Here is a 25,321-nt window from a genome sequence, read left to right on the forward strand (position 1 = left end):
GGTTTGAGGGTGTGGAGAAGACTGTTGATGTTAGCACCCTGACTCGGGAAGCATTCAAGACTCTCTTCTATGAGAAGTACTATACAGCTGAGGTGAGAGCGCAGTTGAAGAAAGAGTTCATGAGCCTCCGGCAGGGAGATCTGTCTGAAAGAGTGGGTGCCCGGTGAGCCAACTTGTGGCTAAGGGCTTTGATGACTCTTTGTATAAACAATCTTTTGTTTAAATATAATTTACACTTTTATTAATGGCAATGACTTTATCTCTCTTCATATTGTTATATTGTGATATACTATTGTTGTTTTGATAAAGACCTTGAATATACTATAGTGTATGTAAGATGTGGTAGAACATGGGGATGTCTATCATGAAACACATCTTATAGTCACTGTATATTCTAAACTGTTCCTAGTCGATTGAGCCGTCCGTTAATAAGGATAAGGATCGCTCGAGTTTGAGACTAGCATTTGCGATGCAGAGTACCACGTTTCATTGGTAAGGAACATAGAGATGTTCAAAGCATGCAAATGGATATTCATACGATGAATGATCGAACTACCCTATCCGGACTTTCCAAGTGGTTATCACTTATCGAGTGGATAAAGTCCGCGGTTTTGGTTGTACACCATTAGTCCTTACTACTTGAAACATCATTGAGACTCTATATGCTAGTACTGTGCTTTGACTCGTTTACCGACTCTATTGGGGTCATCAGGTGTCGGGATTGGGTACAGTTACAACACATATAGGAGTCGATGCTTTATTGTCAAGGATTCACCACATACTTGTGAGTGTGGATATCCTATGCGATCTGAGGAGATATTAGTGTGACGAATCTCTGGCCAGAGTACATGATGTGTTTTAAGAAATGGTTTCTTAGTAGCACATGCGATGTCACTATTTGATCTTCAAGATGTATTGCATAGTTATCGAATCTCGAACGACTCTCGATTTACCAATGGTTGTTGATTCGATCGGGATATATGGATGAAGGGACCGTACTGTACGCTAACCAAAATCTATTGGTTCTTGCAGGAACTATCAGTGATACCTAGGGAATCATGGGACGATGTTGCTAGGCTCTCTTACCATGATTCGATGGGCAAGTCGGAAATTGTTGTTCCGAGTCACAAGGAGTTGTGAGCCCACGGCTAGCTGTATCCCTGAACCATTGAGGGTCACACAGAGTAATGGATTTTTAATCCCCGTTGAGATAGTTAAATTTAAAGAGTTAAATTTAATGAACAAAGAAGTGGGACTTCTTATTTAAGAGTAGAGGAGTAAGATTTCCTAAAATGACATAGGGATGGGCATTTTTGGAAATCACTGAATTCGGATTCAGAAAAATTTATCTTGACTTTAAAAGATGCAAAAATGGTTTCTGTGAACATTGGTGAAATTGGTTTATCAATCTGAGTCACGATGAATTTTATATTAATTTTTTAACATGCGGGCTTTGCTTATCAGGCTTGAACTTATGACTAATGGGCCCTAAGCTGTTAGCGGCCTGCATTATAAATAAGTTATTGCAGTACAGAAATTAGAAAACACAGGTCACAATTTTCGAAAAACCCTAGTTTTCTCTCTAAAAGTGGCCGCCCCCTTCCCCTCTGCTCGGGAAAAATCCAGCCTGTGAATTTTGAATTTGCAGTCTGGTTTAACGGATCAAATTCGTTAATTCTCTTCGTAGAAACTTCTGATAGATTTTCTAGTGCAATCTATCAGAGGGATTGAATCTCTGTTCGTGGACCTGATTGAAGAACAGTTCGTCCATCAGTTCCTGGGAGATACAACAAGAGCAGAGCAATCTGTTGGTGTCCATAATCTCGATTCGAGATTGGAGGTAAAAATTTATAATTTTTATTTAATTTTTACACACACAATTTAATCGTAAAGTTTTGATACCCATTATGGAATCGTTCCATATAAAATTTTTAAACTTCCGCTGCACCGGGTATCAATTCTGATTGATCTGATCACCGTTTTCCAACAGTGGTATCAGAGCCAGGCTTCTCAGCTAAAGCGATTAAATTAATCGATTGTACAAAAAATTTTAAGCCTCGGTTTTTGAAACAAAATAAATTTTTTTTAAAATAAAAATTTTTCGGGCAAAAACACGGGCAGCGATTGGATCGCTGCACGGCGCTGCCCTAGGGGCAGCCCGGGAGCGTCCCAAGCGGCCCGCGGAAAAATTAATTTTTAATTTTTAAAATTAAAATTTTAATATGTTAAAATTCTATTTTTGGTCCGATCGAAAATTGTTTTTGATTGGTCCACGAGGCATCGGATCGAATTGTTCGAGTCCGAAAATTTTAAAATTGATTTTTGGATAAATTTGAATTTTTGGAAAATTTATAGATTTTATCCGTTAAATCAGATTTTATGAAATTAATTATTTTTGGTACAATTGATGATAAGATATGATCTTATGGAAATATTGAGTAAAATATGATTTTATGTATAAAATTGGATTTTATATGTAAAATATGATTTTATTTGATAAAAAGATAAAATATGATTTTGTATGTAAAATAAGATTTTATATATGGAATATGATTTTATCCTTTTAATTTAAATTGCCATTGCATGTTATCCAATAAATTAATTTTGAATTAAATATTATTGGATAAGGATGATCGATTGCCATGATCAATTTTGTAGGTGTATGTTAGGAATTTACATTTGTTTTTATTGTTGTTGGATTTATTAATGGGCCTGGTTTATGGCTCAATATGAATTGTCATATGTAATAAAAGTGGGCCTGGTTTATGGCCCGTTCCCACCCCTTAAAATGTATCCTCTACTTGTCATGGTTATTTATTGTAAATACATTAGACTTAGTGGGAGATGAAGATTTGAAGACGGAGGTGGGCCCAGCAGACAATAAAGACTGAAGAAATGTAAATTGGAAGCTCAATGTAATAGGATTACATTGCATACCTGCATATTACCTAGGATTGGACTTAGACTCGTGATTGGCAACCACGGGTCGATTAGAAATGGAATCGATCATCCTATATAATATATGATATTATAGTTGTATGCATGTTTTAGACAAAATTGTATGAATCCCGCAAGCATACAAATTTTAAAATGATGAGACAAATTTTCAAAATTAAAATCCCTCATTTTAAATATGATTTAAAATTTATATCAAGATAAATAAATGAAATTTAAATATTGTTTAAATGTTCCTACCTTCCATCAACGATCAATGTATGAGATGCTACCCGCGGATACGGTCCGGCTCATATTATTGGGGGGCCCGTTCGTCGGAAAGCTGTACATTGGATCGACACATGTTGTAAGTTGGGTGGAACTCCCGTGGGATCGGCTCATATTATTGGGGGATCCACATGGCGACCGTCCATCACAACTTAATATTGATGGGTCATCTTGACATGTCACAATAAACGGCGTCATATTATTGGGCCCTTATTGGACATGAGGTAAAAACGTGGAGGTTGCTTTGGAAGCAGTTGGGCTCTACCTTTTGAAAATTATGGTTGGCTGATATTATTCGGGACCATAGTTTGTCAATTGGACTCCATGTTCCCACTAAGGAAAATAGTTTCCCGTTTTCACTAGAGGGTAGTGAAATCGTTAAAATAGTGGGAGTGAGATTCATAAAATAAATTTCGCCTATTTTATTTCTTAGTAAATTAATTAAACAATCACTGATAATTGTCTGTTTCTTTTCAGTATTTCATTAAGATGAATTCGCGCAATCCACTATTCTCTATCCTCGAACAAAATAAACTGACTGGCGCAAACTATACGGAATGGTTCCGTAAGTTGAAGATTGTCTTGACCTCGGAGAAGATGCTCTACGTGTTAGAAAAATCTCCTCCGAAGGAAGCACCAGCTGATGTAAGTCCGGAAGAGTTGGCCAAACTTGATACATGGTGGGACCATGATATCAAGGACAAATGCTATATGCAAGCCTAGATGTCTGATGAACTTCAGAGGCGATTTGAGGATACCGTGAATGCTGCTGACATTCACGTACAACTCAAGGAACTTTTTGGGGCTCAATCGAGAGCTGAAAGGTTCGCTACTGTAAAAGAGATAATGACGTGTCGCATGCGTGAAGGGACTTCGGTCCGTGATCATGGGGTACGAGTGATTTGGCTCATACAGAAGTTGGTAACGCTTGATTTGGTGTTGGAGCATGAACTCAACGTGGACTTATTACTTCTATCTCTTCCTTCTTCGTTTGACGGATTTGTGGTGAATTTCAATATGAACAAGATAGAGGCCTCCCTTGAAGAGATGGTCAATATGCTTGTAACATATGAATCCACTTTAAAGAAGGATAAACCGGCTTTCTTGGTGGGCTCCTCTTCTTCTGCTAAGAAGGGGCCAAGTACAAAGGGTAAGAAACGTTCTGCCCCACCCAAGAAAACCGAACCCGAGAAGAAGTACAAGACAAAGGCTTTAAACATGGAAAAGTCCAAGGATGTTTGCCATCACTGCAAGAAACCCGGTCATTGGAAACGTAACTGCAAGGAATATCTAGAGCAGTTGCGAACTGCAAAGGGTATGTTCTATATTGAAATAAATGTTTCACTTAATACTACTTCTTGGGTATTGGATACCGGATGTGGATCTCACATTTGCAATGATTTGCAGGTGATGACAAGAAGTCGCAAGCTTAGAATGGGTGAGACCCAGCTGAGGCTCGGAAATGGTTCCAGAGTTGAAGCTAAAGCTATGAGAGATGTTTATTTAATTTTGCAGAACGATTTTAAGTTACTTTTGAGAGATGTTTTATTTGTTCCAGATTTGATTAAAAACATTATTTCTGTTTCTATGCTTGATAGAGATGGTTATTCTTGCAATTTTGTGAATGGGATTTGCAATATTTACAAGAATGAATGTTTGATTGGAAATGGACAACTTGAAAACGATCTATATAACTTAAAATTGAAAGACGTTCCAATAAATTATGTTGATAAACCGGCAACAACAAACAAAAGGAAAATTGATAGTCAAAACCCGGCAAACCTTTGGCATGCTAGGCTAGGTCATATTTCCTCAAGGAGGATGAACAAGCTAGTGGGAGAGGGCATGTTTGATATGTCTGATATTAACTCTCTACCTACTTTTGAATCCTGCCTGAAAGGAAAAATGACTAAATCTCCTTTTAAGGGGAAACCTGAGCGTAGTCAAAATCTGTTGGATTTGATCCATACAGATGTTTGTGGTCCATTTAGAATTGGTACTCAATATGGCCACACCTACTTCATTATCTTTACTGATGATTATTCTAGGTATGGGTATTTATATTTAATGAAATATAAGTCTGAAGCATTTGAAAAGTTCAAAGAATTCAAGGCTGAAGTAGAAAACAAGCTAGGTAAAAGTATTAAAGCACTTCGATCGGATCGAGGTGGAGAATACTTAAGTACCGAGTTTTTGGACTATCTGAAGGAGAATGGGATTCTCTCTCAGTGGACTCCTCCTATGACACCACAGCTGAATGGTGTATCGGAGCGTCGTAATCGAACTTTGTTGGACATGGTTCGATCCATGATGAGCTTCACTGAGCTTCCACCTTCGTTTTGGGGCTACGCGCTTGAAACGGCGATATTGTTGTTGAACAACGTCCACACTAAAGTAGTGGACAAAACACCATACGAGTTATGGAATGGCAAAGCTCCTAAGTATTCGTACTTGAGGATTTGGGGATGTCCTGCTTACGTGAAGCAGACAGTGGGAGACAAGTTGGATAGTCGATCCACCTTATGTTATTTTGTAGGGTATCCGAAGAATTCAATCGGATATTATTTCTATCATCCTGCTGAAACAAAGGTGTTTGTTTCAAGGAATGCCACCTTCTTGGAGAAGGAGTTCTTATTGAATAAGAAAGGCGAGATGATGGAACTCGAAGGAATTCGAGAAGAACCAGAAATACAAAATAACGATCCTACACCTCAGGAACCATTGATAGACACGCCTATACCTAGAAGATCCGAGAGGACTTCTAGACCTCCTATTCGATATGGTCTACTTCTTGAAGGGGATCAAGATGAACCCGACGTTGGATGTGATCCAAGAAACTTCAAGAAAGCAATTTCTGATGCGGATTCAAATTTATGGCTTGAAGCTATGCAGTTGGAAATAGATTCGATGCATACAAACCAAGTTTGGTCTTTAGTAGATCCTCCCAATGGAATTGTTCCAATAGGGTGTAAATGGATCTACAAGAGAAAGCTTGGGCCTGATGGTAAGGTATTGACCTACAAGGCACGATTGGTGGCGAAAGGTTATACTCAAAGACAAGGAGTTGACTATGATGAAACCTTTTCACCAGTTGCAATGTTCAAGTCCATAAGAATCCTTATTGCCATAGCTGCTTGGTATGACTATGAGATATGGCAAATGGATGTGAAGACTGCATTTCTTAATGGAAACATTAAGGAGGAGATCTATATTCGCAGCCTGAGGGATACACATCCATGGGAAGCGAGCATAAGGTATGCAAGCTTCAGAGATCAATCTATGGTCTAAAACAAGCATCAAGAAGTTGGAACCAGAAATTTGATGAAACAATAAAAGATTTTTGTTTCATCAAGAACCCGGAGGAACCATGCGTGTACAAGAAAGTAGTTAAGGATGCTGTGACATTCTTAGTACTTTATGTTGATGACATCCTATTCATTGGGAATGATGTAAGGATGTTGCAGTCAACAAAGATATGATTATCAGGTAGATTCTCGATGAAGGATTTGGGTGAGGCATCCTATATTCTAGGGATACAGATCTATAGAAATAGATCTAAGAGAATGATAAGACTCACTCAAGCAACTTACATCGACACCATATTGAAACGGTTTTCAATGGATGGGTCCAAGAGAGGACATCTACCTATGTGTCATGGAGTTTCTCTATCCAAGTCTATGTGTCCCAAGACTGATGAAGAGATAGAGAAAATGACACATGTACCATATGCGTCAGCCATTGGTAGTATCATGTATGGGATGATATCTACCAGACCAGATGTAGCATTTGCTCTGAGTGTCACGAGCAGATATCAAGCTAATCCCGGTCAAATGCATTGGAAAGCCGTGAAGGACATTCTTAAGTACTTACGAAGGACTAAGAATATGTTCATGGTATATGGAGGAAGAGAACTAAAATTGGAAGGCTATACCGACTCTAGCTTCCAAAGTGACGTGGATGACTCGAAGTCAACCTCTGAATTTGTGTTCATGCTCAATGGCGGTGCTGTCTCTTGGAAGAGTTCCAAGCAGGACACCACAGCGGATTCCACCACTGAGGCAGAATACATTGCAGCATCAGCTGCTGCTAAAGAGGCCGTTTGGATGAGGAATTTCGTCCAAGAGTTGGGCGTTATTCCGGAAGTTGTTGGTCCAGTCCAGGTGTACTGTGACAACACGGGTGTCGTTGCTCAGGCAAAGGAACCAAGGTCTCATCAAAGATCCAAACACGTACTGAGGAAATACCACATCATCCGGGAGATTGTGGAAAGAGGAGACATCACTGTCGAAAGAGTGGCCTCTGCAGACAATATCGCTGATCCACTTACTAAGCCCTTGCCAGGACCATTATTTGACAAACATCGCGAAGCAATGGGTCTACGTAGTATGACTAGTTGGCTTTAGGGCAAGTGGGAGATTGAAAGAGTGGGTGCCCGGTGAGCCAACTTGTGGCTAAGGGCTTTGATGACTCTTTGTATAAACAATCTTTTGTTTAAATATAATTTACACTTTTATTAATGGCAATGGCTTTATCTCTCTTCATATTGTTATATTGTGATATACTATTGTTGTTTTGATAAAGACCTTGAATATACTATAGTGTATGTAAGATGTGGTAGAACATGGGGATGTCTATCATTAAACACATCTTATAGTCACTGTATATTCTAAACTGTTCCTAGTCGATTGAGCTGTCCGTTAATAAGGATAAGGATCGCTCGAGTTTGAGACTAGCATTTGCAATGCAGAGTACCACGTTTCATTGGTAAGGAACATAGAGATGTTCAAAGCATGCAAATGGATATTCATACGATGAATGATCGAACTACCCTATCCGAACTTTCCAAGTGGTTATCACTTATCGAGTGGATAAAGTCCGCGGTTTTGGTTGTACACCATTAGTCCTTACTACTTGAAACATCATTGAGACTCTATATGCTAGTACTGTGCTTTGACTCGTTTACCGACTCTATTGGGGTCATCAGGTGTCGGGATTGGGTACAGTTACAACACATATAGGAGTCGATGCTTTGTTGTCAAGGATTCACCACATACTTACGAGTGTGGATATCCTATGCGATCTGAGGAGATATTAGTGTGACGAATCTCTGGCCAGAGTACATGATGTGTTTTAAGAAATGGTTTCTTAGTACCACATGCGATGTCACTATTTGATCTTCAAGATGTATTGCATAGTTATCAAATCTCGAACGACTCTCGATTTACCAATGGTTGTTGATTCGATCGGGATATATGGATGAAGGGACCGTACTGTACGCTAACGAAAATCTATTGGTTCTTGCAGGCACTATCAGTGATACCTAGGGAATCATGGGGCGATGTTGCTAGGCGCTCTTACCATGATTCGATGGGCAAGTCGGAAATTGTTGTTCCGAGTCACAAGGAGTTGTGAGCCCACGGCTAGCTGTATCCCTGAACCATTGAGGGTCACACAGAGTAATGGATTTTTAATCCCCGTTGAGATAGTTAAATTTAAAGAGTTAAGTTTAATGAACAAAGAAGTGGGACTTCTTATTTAAGAGTAGAGGAGTAAGATTTCCTAAAATGACATAGGGATGGGCATTTTTGGAAATCACTGAATTCGGATTCAGAAAAATTTATCTTGACTTTAAAAGATGCAGAAATGGTTTCTGTGAACATTGGTGAAATTGGTTTATCAATCTGAGTCACGATGAATTTTATATTAATTTCTGAACATGCGGGCTTTGCTTATCAGGCTTGAACTTATGACTAATGGGCTCTAAGCTGTTAGCGGCCTGCATTATAAATAAGTTATTTCAGTACAGAAATTAGAAAACACAGGTCACAATTTTCGAAAAACCCTAGTTTTCTCTCTAAAAGTGGCCGCCCCCTTCCCCTCTGCTCGGGAAAAATCCAGCCTGTGAATTTTGAATTTGCAGTCTGGTTTAACGGATCAAATTCGTTAATTCTCTTCGTAGAAACTTCTGATAGATTTTTTAGTGCAATCTATCAGAGGGATTGAATCTCTGTTCGTGGACCTGATTGAAGAACAGTTCGTCCATCAGTTCCTGGGAGATACAACAAGAGCAGAGCAATATGTTGGTGTCCATAATCTCGATTCGAGATTGGAGGTAAAAATTTATAATTGTTATTTAATTTTTACACACACAATTTAATCGTAAAGTTTTGATACCCATTATGGAATCGTTCCATATAAAATTTTTAAACTTCCGCTGCACCGGGTATCAATTCTGATTGATCTGATCACCATTTTCCAACACTGTCTGTATGCGAGTTTGTGCGCGAATTCGAGAGGGGCTGCCACTTTGTTCCATTGATAGGGAATGATGAGGCGGAGAAGTTGTAGCATTTTGTTGCTTGTCTGAGGCCTACTATTCGTAGGGATGTGATGATGGCTGAGCCCGTGGACTATGCAGCCGCTATCAAGAAGGCTTTATGGTCCGAGCAGTCCTTGAAGGACATCAGTGCTGAGGTTCATAGCAAGAGGACCTTCACTCATCAAGGTCACCAGCAGCCGCAGAGCAAGAGGCTACTGGGCCACAGAGACAGCAGGGACCCTTCAGACCTTAGGGGCATCTGGCCCATAGGCCCCAGGGGCATCATGCCCAAAGACCCGCTCCTCCCAAGGCTGGGGAGAAGCCTCATTGCACAATTTGCAAGCGTGCCCATCATGGGAAGTGTTTAGCAGGCGCTGGAGTCTGTTTTTGGTGCAAGAAGCCAAGACACATAGCTCCGGATTGTCCATAGCACAGGATGCCGACTCAAGGGAGAGTATTTGTGATGCAGGCCGAGGAGGCTGATCCTGATACCACGCTCATCACAGGTAATATTTAGAGCTTATGATTAAGGGTGATTTAATTGATTCGCAGATGCAATTTTTTATTATGAGCTTCTCTTATTGGAAATGTGAACTTATTAGGTATCATGCTTCGTGTAGTTATCTGTGTTGGCATGAATAATTTTGATTTTTGGGAATTCGATGATATAGAATGAACCTAGGTAGAACTAGTCTTGTTTGTGTTCAATCTTTTTGTGGTTGTAATCACCTCTAATGCAGGTAGAATTTTAGTAGCCGGTGTAGCCACTAGAGCCTTGTTAGACTCGGGGGCTACACATTCTTTTATTTCAGAGGATTTTTCCCGCAAGCGGGGTATTGAGTATGATTGTTTGGTTGATTTACAGTGACCATCCCATCAGGGGAAGAGCTTTCCACAAAGAATATAGTGAAGAATCTTGAGCTCTTGTTGCTAGGGCAATCAATGAGTGCAGATCTAATAGTGTTGCCCGTGCCTGAGTTTGACATGATACTTGGGATGGACTGGATGACGAAGAATGCTGTGGTGATTGACTTTCAGTAACGATCAGTGATGGCCAGACCGGAGGGAGAAGAACCATTTTGGTTTGAGACTGCTAGGGGTTCGAGGAGGACTCAGATTATATCTTACATGCAAGCTAATCAGTTGGTGCATGGTGGATGTGAGGCATTCTTAGCTAGTGTATCTTTGACAGAGTTGCCAACATGTCCAGATATTTCAGATGTGGACGTTTTCAGAGGTTTTGAGGATGTGTTTCCAGGCGATGTTGCAGGTATTCCGCCTGATAGAGAAGTTGAGTTCTCTATTGACTTGAAACCGGATACTGTGCCAATCTCTAAGGCACCGTATAGATTGGCTCCTACGGAAATAAAAGAACTAAAAGAACATATTCAAGAGTTGCTTGATAAGGGATTCATACGCCCTAGTTTCTATCCATGGGGCTCACCAGTCCTCTTTGTGAAAAAGAAGGACGGAAGCCTAAGGTTGTGCATTGATTACCGAGGGCTTAATGGAGTGACGGTAAAGAACAAGTACCCACTTCCTAGAATCGAGGACCTCTTTGATCAGTTGCAAGTAGCCTCTGTATTTTAGAAGATTGATCTTCGTTTCGGTTATCACCAATTGAAGGTGAATGAGTCAGATGTGTTCAAGACAGCATTTAGAACTCGTTATGGCCACTACGAGTTTCTTGTGATGTCGTTTGGAATGACGAACACGCCCGCGGTCTTCATGGATCTTATGAACCACGTGTTCCAGCCGTACTTGGACCAGTTTGTCATCGTTTTAATTGATGACATCCTTATTTACTCGAAGGATAGAGAGGAGCATTCGCAGCATTTGAAGACAGTTCTTGAGGTACTCCGAGAGCAAAATTTGTTTGCCAAGTTTGACAAATGTGAGTTTTGGTTGGAGAGAGTTGTAGGAAAACTGGCGTATTCCCAGATCAATCACGATTGATACCCGGTGCAGCGGAAGTTTAAAAATTTTATATGGAACAATTCCATGGTGTGGGCATCAACCGTTCAACGATTAAATTATTTGTGTGTGTAAAATTCAAATAACTGTTAATTAAATTTTACCTTCAATCTCGAAGCGAGATTATTGACACCACACAGATTTCTCTGCGCTTCTTGTATCTCCCAGGAACTGATGAACTCCTTCAATCAGGTCCACGAATGGGGTTTTAAATCCCTCTGATAGATTGCACTAGAAAATCTATCAGAAGTTTTCTGCGAAGAGATTAAACGAATCTGATTCGTTATTCCTGACTGCGATTCAAAATCACAGACCGAAATTTCTCGGGCAGAGTATGGGAGGGGTCGGCCGATTATTACTTTGAGAGGCTAGGGTTTTCGATTTTTGCTTCTCAAAAATAATGAGCTGTTGTGTCAAATTTCTGTACTGCAATAACTTATTTATAATGCAGGCCACTAACACCTTAGGGCCCATTAGTTATAAGTTAGGGCCCGACAAGCAAAGCCCGCACGTTCAGAAATTAATATAAAATTCATCGTGACTCCGATTGATGAACCGATTTCACCAATGTGCACAGAAACCATTTCTGCACATTTTAAAGTCAAAATAAATTTTCCTGAATCCGAATTCAGTGGTTTCCAAAAATGTCCATCCCTATGTCATTTTAGGAAATTCTACTCCCTTACTCTTAATTAAGAAGTCCAACTTCTTTATTCATTAAATTTAACTCTTTAAATTTAACTATCTCAACGGGGATTAAAACTCCATTACACTGTGTGACCCTCAATGGTTCAGGGATACAGCTAGCCGTGGGCTCACAACTCCTTGTGACTCGGAACAACACTTTCCGACTTGCCCAACGAATCATGGTAAAGCGCCTAGCAACATCGCCCCATGATTCCCTAGGTATCACTGATAGTGCCTACAAGAACCAGTAGATTTTGGTTAGCGTACAGTACGGTCCCTTCATCCATATATCCCGATCGAATCAACAACCATTGGTATATCGAGAGTCGCTCAAGATTCGATAACTATGCAATACATCTTGAAGATCAAATTAGTGACATCGCATGTGCTACTAAGAAACCATTTCTTAAATCACATCAAGTACTCTGGCCAGAGATTTGTCACACTAATATCTCCTCAGATCGCATAGGATATCCACACTCGCAAGTATGTGGTGAATCCTTGACAACAATGCATTGACTCCTATATGTGTCGTAACTGTACCCAATCTCGACACCTGATGACCCCCTCAGAGTCGGTAAACGAGTCAAAGCACAGTACTAGCATATAGAGTCTCCATGATGTTTCAAGTCGTAAGGACTAATGGTGTACAACCAAAACCGCGGACTTTATCCACTCGATAAGTGATAACTACTTGGAAAGTCCGGATAGGGTAGTTCGACTATTCATCCTATGAATATCCATTTGCATGCTTCGAACATCTCCATGTTCCCTACCAATGAAACGTGGTACTCTGCATCGCAAATGCTAGTCTCAAACTCGAGCGATCCTTATCCTTATTCTCGGACGGCTCAATCGACTAGGAACGGTTCAGAATATACAGTGACTATAAGATGTATTTCATGATAGACATCTCCATGTTCTACCACATCTTACATACACTATAGTATATTCAAGGTCTTTATCAAAACAACAATAGTATATCACAATATAACAATATGAAGTAATATAAAGTCATTGCCATTAATAAAAGTGTAAATAATATTAAACAAAAGATTGTTTATACAAAGAGTCATCAAAGCCCATAGCCACACAGTTGGCTCACTGGGCACCCACTCTTACAATCTCCCACTTGCCCTATAGCCAACTAGTCATACTACGTAGACCCATTGCTTCGCGATGTTTGTCAAACAATGGTCCTGGCAAGGGCTTAGTAAGCGGATCAGCGATATTGTCTGCAGAGGCCACTCGTTCGACAATGATGTCTCCTCTTTCCACAATCTCCCAGATTATGTGGTATTTCCTCAGTACGTGTTTGGATCTTTGATGAGACCTTGGTTCCTTTGCTTGAGCAACGGCACCCGTGTTGTCACAGTACACCGGGACTGGACCAACAAATTCAGGAATGACGCCCAACTCTTGGACGAACTTCCTCATCCAAACGGCCTCTTTAGCAGCAGCTGATGCTGCAATGTATTCAGCCTCAGTGGTGGAATCCGCTTTGGTGTCCTGCTTGGAACTCTTCCAAGAGACAGCACCGCCATTGAGCATGAACACAAATCCAGAGGTTGACTTCGAGTCATCCACATCACTTTGGAAGCTAGAGTCGGTATAGCCTTCTAATTTCAGATCTCGTCCTCCATAAATCATGAACATATTCTTAGTCCTTCGCAAGTACTTAAGAATGTCCTTCACGGCTTTCCAATGCATTTGACCAGGATTAGACTGATATCTGCTCGTGACACTCAGAGCAAATGCTACATCCGGTCTGGTAGATATCATCCCATACATGATACTACCTATAGCTGACGCGTATGGTACATGTGTCATATTCTCTATCTCTTCATCAGTCTTGGGACACATAGACTTGGATAGAGAAACTCCATGACACATGGGTAGATGTCCTCTTTTGGACCCATCCATTGAAAACCGTTTCAATATGGTATCGATGTAGGTTGATTGTGTGAGTCCTATCATTCTCTTAGATCTATCTCTATAGATCTGTATCCCAAGAATGTAGGATGCCTCACCCAAATCCTTCATCGAAAATCTACCTGATAACCATATCTTTGTTGACTGCAACATCCCTACATCATTCCCAATGAGTAGGATGTCATCAACATAAAGCACTAAGAATGTCACCGCATCCTTAACTACTTTCTTGTACACGCATGGTTCCTCCGGGTTCTTGATGAAACCAAAATCTTTTATTGTTTCATCAAATTTCTGGTTCCAACTTCTTGATGCTTGTTTTAGACCATAAATTGATCTCTGAAGCTTGCATACCTTATGCTCGCTTCCCATGGATGTGAACCCCTCAGGCTGCTTCATATAGATTTCTTCCTTAATGTCTCCATTAAGAAAAGCAGTCTTCACATCCATCTGCCATATCTCATAGTCATACCATGCAGCTATGGCAATTAGGATTCTTATGGACTTGAACATTGCAACTGGTGAAAAGGTTTCATCATAGTCAACTCCTTGCCTTTGAGTATAACCTTTTGCCACCAATCGCGCCTTGTAGGTCAATACCTTACCATCAGGCCCAAGCTTTCTCTTGTAGATCCATTTACATCCTATTGGAACAATTCCATCAGGAGGATCTACTAAAGACCAAACTTGGTTTGTATGCATCGAATCCAATTCGGACTGCATAGCTTCAAGCCATAAATTTGAATCCGCATCAGAAATTGCTTCCTTGAAGTTTCTTGGATCACATCCAATGTCGGGTTCATCTTGATCCCCTTCAAGAAGAAGACCATATCGAACAGGAGGTCTAGAAGTCCTCTCGGATCTTCTAGGTTCAGTCGTGTCCAGTAATGGTTCCTGAGGCGTAGGATCGTTATTTTGTATTTCGGGTTCTTCTCGAACTTCTTCGAGTTCCATCATCTCGCCTTTCTTATCCAATAAGAACTCCTTCTCCAAGAAGGTGGCATTCCTTGAAACAAACACCTTTGTTTCAGCAGGATAATAGAAATAATATCCGATTGAATTCTTCGGATACCCTACAAAATAACATAAGCTGGATCGACTATCCAACTTATCTCCCACTGTCCGCTTCACGTAAGCAGGACATCCCCAAATCCTCAAGTACGAATACTTAGGAGCTTTGCCATTCCACAACTCGTATGGTGTTTTGTCCACTGCTTTAGTGTGGACGTTTTTCAACAACAATACCGCCGTTTCAAGCGCATAGCCCCAAAACGAAGGTGGAAGCTCAGTGAAACTCATCATAGATCGAACCATGTCCAACAAAGTTCGATTACGACGCTCCGATACACCATTCAGCTATGGTGTCATTGGAGGAGTCCACTGAGAGAGAATCCCATTCTCTTTCAGATAGTCCAAAAACTCGGTACTCAAGTATTCTCCACCTCGATCCGATCTAAGTGCTTTAATACTTTTACCTAGCTTGTTTTCTACTTCAGCCTTGAATTCTTTGAACTTTTCAAATGCTTCAGACTTATATTTCATTAAATATAAATACCCATACCTTGAATAATCATCAGTAAAGGTAATGAAGTAGGTGTGGCCATGTTGAGTCCCAACTCTAAATGGACCACAAACATCTGTATGGATCAAATCCAACAGATTTTGACTACGCTCAGGTTTCCCCTTAAAAGGAGATTTAGTCATTTTCCCTTTTAGGCAGGATTCACAGGTAGGTAGAGAGTTAATATCAGACATATCAAACATGCCCTCTCCCACTAGCTTGTTCATCCTCCTTGAGGAAATATGACCTAGTCTAGCGTGCCAAAGGTTTGCCGGGTTTTGACTATCGATTTTCCTTTTGTTTGTTGTCGCCGGTTTATCAATATAATTTATTGGAACGTCTTTTAGTTTTAAGTTGTATAGATCGTTTTCTAGTTGTCCATTTCCAATCAAACATTCATTCTTGTAAATATTGCAAATCCCATTCACAAAATTGCAAGAATAACCATCTCTATCAAGCATAGAAATAGAAATAATGTTTTTAATTAAATCTGGAACAAATAAAACATCTCTTAATAATAACTTAAAACCGTTCTGCAAAATTAAACAAACGTCTCCTACGGCTGTAGCTTCAACTCTGGAACCATTCCCGAGCCTCAGCTGGGTCTCACCCATTCTAAGCCTCCGACTTCTTGTCATCACCTGCAAATCATTGCAAATGTGAGATCCACATCCGGTATCCAATACCCAAGAAGTAGTGTTAAGCGAAACGTTAATTTCAATATAGAACATACCCTTTGCAGTTCGCAACTGCTCTAGATATTCCTTGCAGTTACGCTTCCAATGTCCCGGCTTCTTGCAGTAATGGCAAACATCCTTGGATTTTCCATTGTTTGAAGCCTTTGTCTTTTGCTTCTTCTCGGGCTCGACTTTCTTGGGTGGGGCAGAACGTTTCTTGCCCTTCATACTTGGCCCCTTCTTAGCAGAAGATGAGGAGCCCACCAAGAAAACGGGCTTATCCTTCTTAAGTGTGGATTCATATGTAACGAGCATATTGACCATCTCTTCAAGGGTGGCCTCTATCTTGTTCATATTAAAATTTACCACAAATCCATCAAATGAAGAAGGAAGAGACAGAAGCAGTAAATCCACATTGAGTTCATGCTCCAACACCAAATCAAGGGTCGCCAACTTTTGTATGAGCCAAATCATTCGTACCCCATGATCACGGACCGAAGTCCCTTCACGCATGCGGCACATCATCAACTCCTTAACAGTTGCAAACCTTTCAGCCCTCGATTGAGCCCCAAAAAGTTCCTTGAGTTGCGCGTGAATGTCAGCAGCATTCACCGTGTCCTCAAATCGCCTCTGGAGTTCATCAGACATCGAGGCTTGCATATAGCATTTGGTCTTGATGTCATGGTCCCACCATGCATCAAGCTTGGCCAATTCCTCCGGACTTACATCAGCTGGTGCTTCCTTCGGAGGTGCTTTCTCTAACACGTAGAGCATTTTCTCCGAAGTTAAGACAATCTTCAACTTCCGGAACCATTCCGTATAGTTGGCGCCAGTCAACTTGTTTTGTTCGAGGATCGAGAATAAAGGATTACGCGAATTCATCGTATGAAATACTGAAAAGAAAAACAGACATATATCAATGATTGTTTAAATAATTTACTAAGACATAAAATAGGCGAATTTAATTTTATGAATTTCACTCCCACTATTTTAACGATTTCACTACCCTCTAGTGAAAACGGGAAACTTTTTCCTTAGTGAGAACATGGAGTCCAATTGACAAACTTATGGTCCCGAATAATATCAGCCAACCATAATTCTCAAAAGGTAGAGCCCAATTGCTTCCAAAGCAACCCCCATGTATTTACCTCATGTCCAATAAGGGCCCAATAATATGACGCCGTTTAAAGTGACATGTCAAGATGACCCATCAATATTAAGTTGTGATGGACGGTCGCCATGTGGATCCCCCAATAATATGAGCCGATCCCATGGGAGTTCCACCCAACTTACAACATTTGTCGATCCAATGTACAGCTTTCCGACGGACGGGCCCCCCCAATAATATGAGCCGGACCGTATCCGCGGGTAGCATCACATACATTGACCGTTGATGGAAGGTAGGAACATTTAAACAAATTTAAATTTCCTTTATTTATCTTGATATCAATTTTAAATCATATTTAAAATGAGGGATTTTTAATTATAAAAATTTTGTCTCATCATATTTAATTTATTGCATGCTTGCCGGATTCACGCAATTATGTCTAAACATGCATACAATCATAATATCAAATATTATATAGGATGATCGATTCCATTTCTAATTGACCCGTGGTTGCCAATCACGGGTCTTAGTCCAATCCTAGGTAATATGCAGTATGCAATGCAATCCTATTACATGTGCTTCCAATTTACATTTCTTCAGTCTTTATTGTCTGCTGGGCCCACCGTCTTCAAATCTTGATCTCCCACTAAATCTAATGTATTTACAATAAATAACAATGACAAGTAGGGGATACATTTTTAGGGGTGGGAACGGGCCATAAACCAAGCCCACTTTTATTACATATGACATTCATACTGGGCCATAAACCAGGCCCATTAATAAAACCAACAACAATAAAAACAAAATGTAAATTCCTAACATACACCTACAAAATTGGTCATGGCAATCGATCATCCTTATCCAATAACATTTAATTCAAAATTAATTTATTGGATAACATGCAGTGGCAATTCAAATTTAAACAAGATAAAATCATATTTTATATATAAAATCATATTTTACACATAAAATCATATTTTATCTCTATATCAAATAAAATCATATTTTATCTATAAAATCCAATTTTACTGATAAAATCATATTTTACTTAATATATCATAAGATCATATCTTATCATCAATTGTACCAAAAATAATTGATTTCAAAATTCAATTTAAGGATAAAATATTAAAATTTTCCAAAAATTCAAATTTATCCAAAAATCAATTTTAAAATTTACGGACTCGAACAATTCGATCCGAAATCTCGTGAACCAATAAAAAACAATTTTTGACCGGACCATAAATAAAATTTTAACACATTAAAATTAATTTTTAAATAAAAATAAAATTTTTCCCGCGGGCCGCCCGGGACACTCCCGGGCCGGCCCGCATCCGGGGCGCGGGCCGGGGGCAGCCCGGCTGCCCCCTTAGGGCAGCACTCTCGCTGCCCTGGCGGCGCCTGGCGTCGCCCCTGGGCGGCGCCGTGCGCCGTCCTGGGCGGCGCCGAACGCCGCCCCTGGGCGGCGCTGTGCGCCGCCCTGGGCAGCGCCCTGCGCAGCGCCCAGCGCTGCGCTGGGCAGCGCACAGCGCTGCCCTGGGCGGCGCCGTGCGCCGCCCTGGGCGGCGACGGTCGCCGTCCTGGGCGGCGCCGTGCGCCCCCTTTGGGCGGCGCCGTGCGCCGCCCGGGGCAGCAACAATTGCTGCCCCACCGGGCAGCGATCCAATCGCTGCCCGGGTTTTGCCCCGAAAAATTTTTATTTAAAAAATATTTATTTTGTTTTCCAAAAACCGAGATTCAAAAATTTTGTACAATCGATTAATTTAATCGTTTGATCTGAGCAACCTGGCTCTGATACCACTGTAGGAAAACTGGCGTGTTCCCAGATCAATCACGATTGATACCCGGTGCAGCGGAAGTTTAAAAATTTTATATGGAACAATTCCATGGTGTGGGCATCAACCGTTCAACGATTAAATTATTTGTGTGTGTAAAATTCAAATAACTGTTAATTAAATTTTACCTTCAATCTCGAAGCGAGATTATTGACACCACACAGATTTCTCTGCGCTTCTTGTATCTCCCAGGAACTGATGAACTCCTTCAATCAGGTCCACGAATGGGGTTTTAAATCCCTCTGATAGATTGCACTAGAAAATCTATCAGAAGTTTTCTGCGAAGAGATTAAACGAATCTGATTCGTTATTCCTGACTGCGATTCAAAATCACAGACCGAAATTTCTCGGGCAGAGTATGGGAGGGGTCGGCCGATTATTACTTTGAGAGGCTAGGGTTTTCGATTTTTGCTTCTCAAAAATAATGAGCTGTTGTGTCAAATTTCTGTACTGCAATAACTTATTTATAATGCAGGCCACTAACACCTTAGGGCCCATTAGTTATAAGTTAGGGCCCGACAAGCAAAGCCCGCACGTTCAGAAATTAATATAAAATTCATCGTGACTCCGATTGATGAACCGATTTCACCAATGTGCACAGAAACCATTTCTGCACATTTTAAAGTCAAAATAAATTTTCCTGAATCCGAATTCAGTGGTTTCCAAAAATGTCCATCCCTATGTCATTTTAGGAAATTCTACTCCCTTACTCTTAATTAAGAAGTCCAACTTCTTTATTCATTAAATTTAACTCTTTAAATTTAACTATCTCAACGGGGATTAAAACTCCATTACACTGTGTGACCCTCAATGGTTCAGAGATACAGCTAGCCGTGGGCTCACAACTCCTTGTGACTCGGAACAACACTTTCCGACTTGCCCAACGAATCATGGTAAAGCGCCTAGCAACATCGCCCCATGATTCCCTAGGTATCACTGATAGTGCCTACAAGAACCAGTAGATTTTGGTTAGCGTACAGTACGGTCCCTTCATCCATATATCCCGATCGAATCAACAACCATTAGTATATCGAGAGTCGCTCAAGATTCGATAACTATGCAATACATCTTGAAGATCAAATTAGTGACATCGCATGTGCTACTAAGAAACCATTTCTTAAATCACATCAAGTACTCTGGCCAGAGATTTGTCACACTAATATCTCCTCAGATCGCATAGGATATCCACACTCGCAAGTATGTGGTGAATCCTTGACAACAATGCATTGACTCCTATATGTGTCGTAACTGTACCCAATATCGACACCTGATGACCCCCTCAGAGTCGGTAAACGAGTCAAAGCACAGTACTAGCATATAGAGTCTCCATGATGTTTCAAGTCGTAAGGACTAATGGTGTACAACCAAAACCGTGGACTTTATCCACTCGATAAGTGATAACCACTTGGAAAGTCCGGATAGGGTAGTTCGACTATTCATCCTATGAATATCCATTTGCATGCTTCGAACATCTCCATGTTCCCTACCAATGAAACGTGGTACTCTGCATCGCAAATGCTAGTCTCAAACTCGAGCGATCCTTATCCTTATTCTCGGACGGCTCAATCGACTAGGAACGGTTTAGAATATACAGTGACTATAAGATGTATTTCATGATAGACATCTCCATGTTCTACCACATCTTACATACACTATAGTATATTCAAGGTCTTTATCAAAACAACAATAGTATATCACAATATAACAATATGAAGTAATATAAAGTCATTGCCATTAATAAAAGTGTAAATAATATTAAACAAAAGATTGTTTATACAAAGAGTCATCAAAGCCCATAGCCACACAGTTGGCTCACTGGGCACCCACTCTTACAAGAGTAGCATTCTTGGGCCATATTATTTCCAAGAGTGGGGTAGAAGTGGATCCTTCAAAGGTTCAAGAAGTGAAGGAGTGGTCTGTACCTAAAAATGCATCGGAGATTCGCAGTTTTCTCGGATTGGCCGGTTACTATAGGAAATTTATCAAGGGCTTTTCATCAATTGTTGTGCCCTTGACAACATTGACCAAGAAAAATGCTAAGTTTTTTTGGGGGCCGGAGTGTCAAAAGATCTTTGATGTGTTGAAGGAACCTCTTACGACAGCACCAATATTAGCTATGCCTTCAGGAGAGAGAGATTTTGTGGTTTACACTGATGCTTCCAAGTTGGGACTTTGGGCAGTGCTTATGCAGCAAGATAGGGTCATTGCTTATGCTTCTAGGCACTTGAAGGAGTATGAGAAGAACTACCCTACTCATGATTTGGAGTTAGCAGCAGTGTTTTTTGCTCTCAAGATTTGGAGACACTATCTCTATGAAGAGAAGTGTAAGATATTTACCGACCATAAAAGCCTCAAATACTTCTTCACCTAGAAGGAACTGAACATGAGGCAACGAAGGTGGTTAGAGTTGGTGAAAGACTATGACTGCGACATTATTTACCATCCCGGTAAGGCTAATGTCATCGCAAATGCATTGAGCCGAAAGACAGCAGTGATTGCTTCCTTGATGGTGTCTATACCGTTGCAAGATGAGATTCAGAGATTTGGACTAGAGTTTTATGCCAAGGGTAGAGCTCCTAGATTGTCAGCCTTGTCAGTGCAGACTACGTTGTTTGACCATATCAGAGTTGCTCAAGCAGTTGATGAGCAGTTGAGTAAGTGGAGACAGAGGGCTGCCGAGAGAGGCAGTGATTTGTATTCAGTAGTAGACGGGATCGTGAGGTTCAGAGGTAGACTTTGGGTGCCCGCAGGTGATTCTCTGCGAGTTACTATCATGGCAGAGGCGCATACATCACAGTACTCTATCCATCCAGACAGTACAAGGATGTATCAAGACCTTCAGCAGTTTTATTGGTGGCCGGGCATGAAGCGTGATATTGGTCGATTTGTGTTAGAGTGTCTGACATGCCAGCAGGTCAAAGCAGAATATCAGAGACCTACAGGATTGCTTAAGCCACTCCCTATTCCCGAGTGGAAATGGGAGAATATTACCATGGATTTCGTTGTTGGCTTGCCGAGGACAGTGAGAGGTTCGAATGTTATTTGGGTTATTGTCGACCGTCTCACTAAGTCGGCGCACTTTTTGCCAGTAAGGACGAATTTCTCTATGACTCAGTATGCGAAGTTGTATATCCGGGAGATAGTCAGACTACATGGTATCCCTGTTTCCATAGTATCTGATAGAGATCTGCGGTTTACTTCGAATTTTTGGAAGAGTCTTCATTCAGCTTTGGGAACGAAGCTTTTGTTTAGTACCGCCATTCACCCCCAGATGGATGGACAGTCTAAGAGAGTGATTCAGATTCTAGAGGATCTTCTGAGAGCCTGTGTTATTGACTTCCACGATAGTTGGGAGTCGAGGTTACCAGTGGTGGAGTTTGCTTATAACAACAGCTATCAGGCCAACATTGGTATGGCGCCTTATGAGGCACTCTATGGGAGACCGTGTAGATCACCAATATTATGGACCGAGATTGGTGAGAGGTCAGAGTTGGGACCCGAGATTGTTCAGAAGACTGTCGAGGTTGTAGACAAGATCCGTGATAGGATGAGGACTGCACAAAGAAGGCAGAAGAGCTACACTGACCATAGAAGGAGAGATTTGGAGTTCTCGGTGGGAGATCATGTGTTTGTCCGAGTAGCACCTATGAAGGGTGTTATGAGATTTGGGAAGAAAGGAAAATTAGCACCGAGGTTCATAGGACCCTTCGAGATATTGGACAGAATAGGGGCATTGTCTTATAAGGTGACCTTGCCTCCTAACCTTGATGGAGTTCATAACATCTTCCACGTATCGATGCTGAGGAAGTACGTCTCGAATCTGTCCCATGTTCTTAGCATGGAATCTCTTCAGTTATCTCCTCACATGACGTATGAGGAGAGGCCCATCCAGATTTTGGATCGACAGGAGAGGAGACTCCGTAACAAGTCGATTCCTATAATCAAAGTGAGATGGCAGAACCATTCAGAAAAAGAGACCACTTGGGAAGCAGAGGCAGATATTAGAACTCGTTATCCAAAACTCTTTGGTAAGTCTTAATTTCGAGGACGAATTCCATATTTGGGAGGGAGGAATTGTGACGCCTAGAATTTCTTAATTTAATTTTCATGCCTAAATTAGTCTTTAATATTTATTATTTTAATTTTTTTGTGTTTAATTGGCTAAATATTATATTCTTCCACACATTGGAATTTATTATTTTTAAATTTTTGCGAAAGTTAGCATTTTTAATTTCCGAACTAGTAAAATCAAATTTAATATTTTAAATTAGGATTTTTTTTTTAGCTTGTATTTTATTTAGTACGATTTAATTGTAGTCCCAATTGCTAAGTTGTGATTTAACATTTTTTTTAAAGGTGTGTTTCACTATTTCATGAATTTCTAACATTCACTCCCATTTTCTAGGGTTTACCTATACTTATCCACTTGAGCTCCAAGATTCAACCCTAGCCACACAACTCACGCCTAAACACACACACACACACACACACATACACACACACACGGCGCGATTGAAGCAAGGGAAGAAATCCCTTTCTTCTTCTTCTTCGATCCGCTAGCTTCTTCATTTAAGCTTCCAATCCTCATTTCTTCTTCGGGAAATCGTTCCATAGCAAGCTAGTAGTGATTGTTTGATTGTTGAGCTCGATTTTCCTGTTTTCCTCTCCTTTCAGCTCGATCAGCCATAGCTCTTTGGAGCTATTGTTCTTCGATTTTTGATGTTTTAGGCAAGGATATGGATTCATTTCCTTCCCCCTTAGATTTATTATGTAGTGTGCTTGGTTTATAGATGCATTTCTGATTTTTTTTTTTAAAGATTTTATAGCATATGCCCTGTTCGGTTTTCGTCCCTTTTCTGGAAAGAAAAATTTTCTTTCGCAACGCGTATTTTTAGCTTGATGATTATTGATGCTATGTTTATGGTTGGTTGAAGATTGAAATAAGTTCATGAGTTGGTTCGAAAGTTTTTCCAGAAATATTTGTGCCTTGCATTCAAAATTTGGGCAGAAGTTCTTGCTAAATGGAATCGGTTTCTGCTGCATTGTTGGTTAATTTGATGTTTTGCATTCGATCGGTGTTGTCATGGATGCCTTGTTGCATTCGTTTTATTTTCAGAAAAATTATCCTAGCATGGTTCAAATTTATTTCCAGAAAATGTCTCTTGGTTGTGTTCGAAATTGTGCATATTTATTTGTGTTGATTTAGATGGTGATTGAGGAGCTACTATGGGTGATATGTAGTTAACATGGTAACTCCTAGGTTGGCTCGAAGTTGGCTTGAAGCTGACTTGAAGGCTTGGTTGGAGATGCATTAGAGTTTGAGTATGGTTGGGGCTCGGTTTTGGGGATGCTGGGGGTTGCCATTTTTTCGAAGTAGGTTAGGCTGGTTCGGGGTGAGTTCTAAGGATCTAAGATTGGGCTTAAATGTTGGTCTTGATCCTAGTCTAGTGGCTTGAGAATTTGGAGTTTCATAGTTGAGTTTTGATTAGGAACAAGAAGTGTTCATGAGCAGATTTTTTTTGTTGAAGTGTGAGCTGTCCGGAAACCGATTTTTAAACAGGGGTTAAACTCGGGTTTTGGCCAAGGGCTCGGGTTGGGAATTAGTCTAGGATGTTGGAAATATGTTGGTCCAAGCGAGAATCAATTCGGTTAAGTTTGGGGTGAGTTTTAGATTTTAAAAGGTTAAGGTGCAGAATTTTGTTGAACACAAAGGGGGCTGCTGCCCAGAAATCGTCCTTTTGAAAAATGATCTCTTAGGAAATAAATTCCGAGGATGACTTCCCTACTTAGTTCTAAGTGTCTTGGAGTCGTGGTTTCAAACGGAATCCATTTTTGTTAAGAAACGAGCAAGTTATAAATTTTACGGGCTAACCGCTTAAGTTAGTTGTAAGTGCAAATTATGGGTTGAATCTTCCATCCTTTGTTTAGTTCCTAAATCACCATCCCGATCTTCCATGTGTGAGTCATTTGCATGATTATTTAGTAATATTTACTTTTACGTCGCAT

At 40.5% G+C, this 25,321-nt stretch overlaps 1 protein-coding gene across 1 annotated transcript; it reads left to right on the forward strand.

Annotated features, from left to right (window-relative positions):
- The first annotated feature begins 9,977 nt into the window (after positions 1-9,977).
- Positions 9,978-10,582, forward strand: LOC140860984 (uncharacterized). The gene is made up of 3 exons (XM_073263982.1): positions 9,978-10,047; positions 10,282-10,374; positions 10,422-10,582. The coding sequence occupies exons 1-3, from the start codon at positions 9,978-9,980 to the stop codon at positions 10,580-10,582; spliced, it is 324 nt and encodes a 107-aa protein (XP_073120083.1).
- Positions 10,583-25,321: the final 14,739 nt, after the last annotated feature.

This window comes from Henckelia pumila, chromosome 4, assembly GCF_033568475.1.
Source record: "Henckelia pumila isolate YLH828 chromosome 4, ASM3356847v2, whole genome shotgun sequence".
NCBI classification, from domain to species: Eukaryota; Viridiplantae; Streptophyta; class Magnoliopsida; order Lamiales; family Gesneriaceae; genus Henckelia; species Henckelia pumila.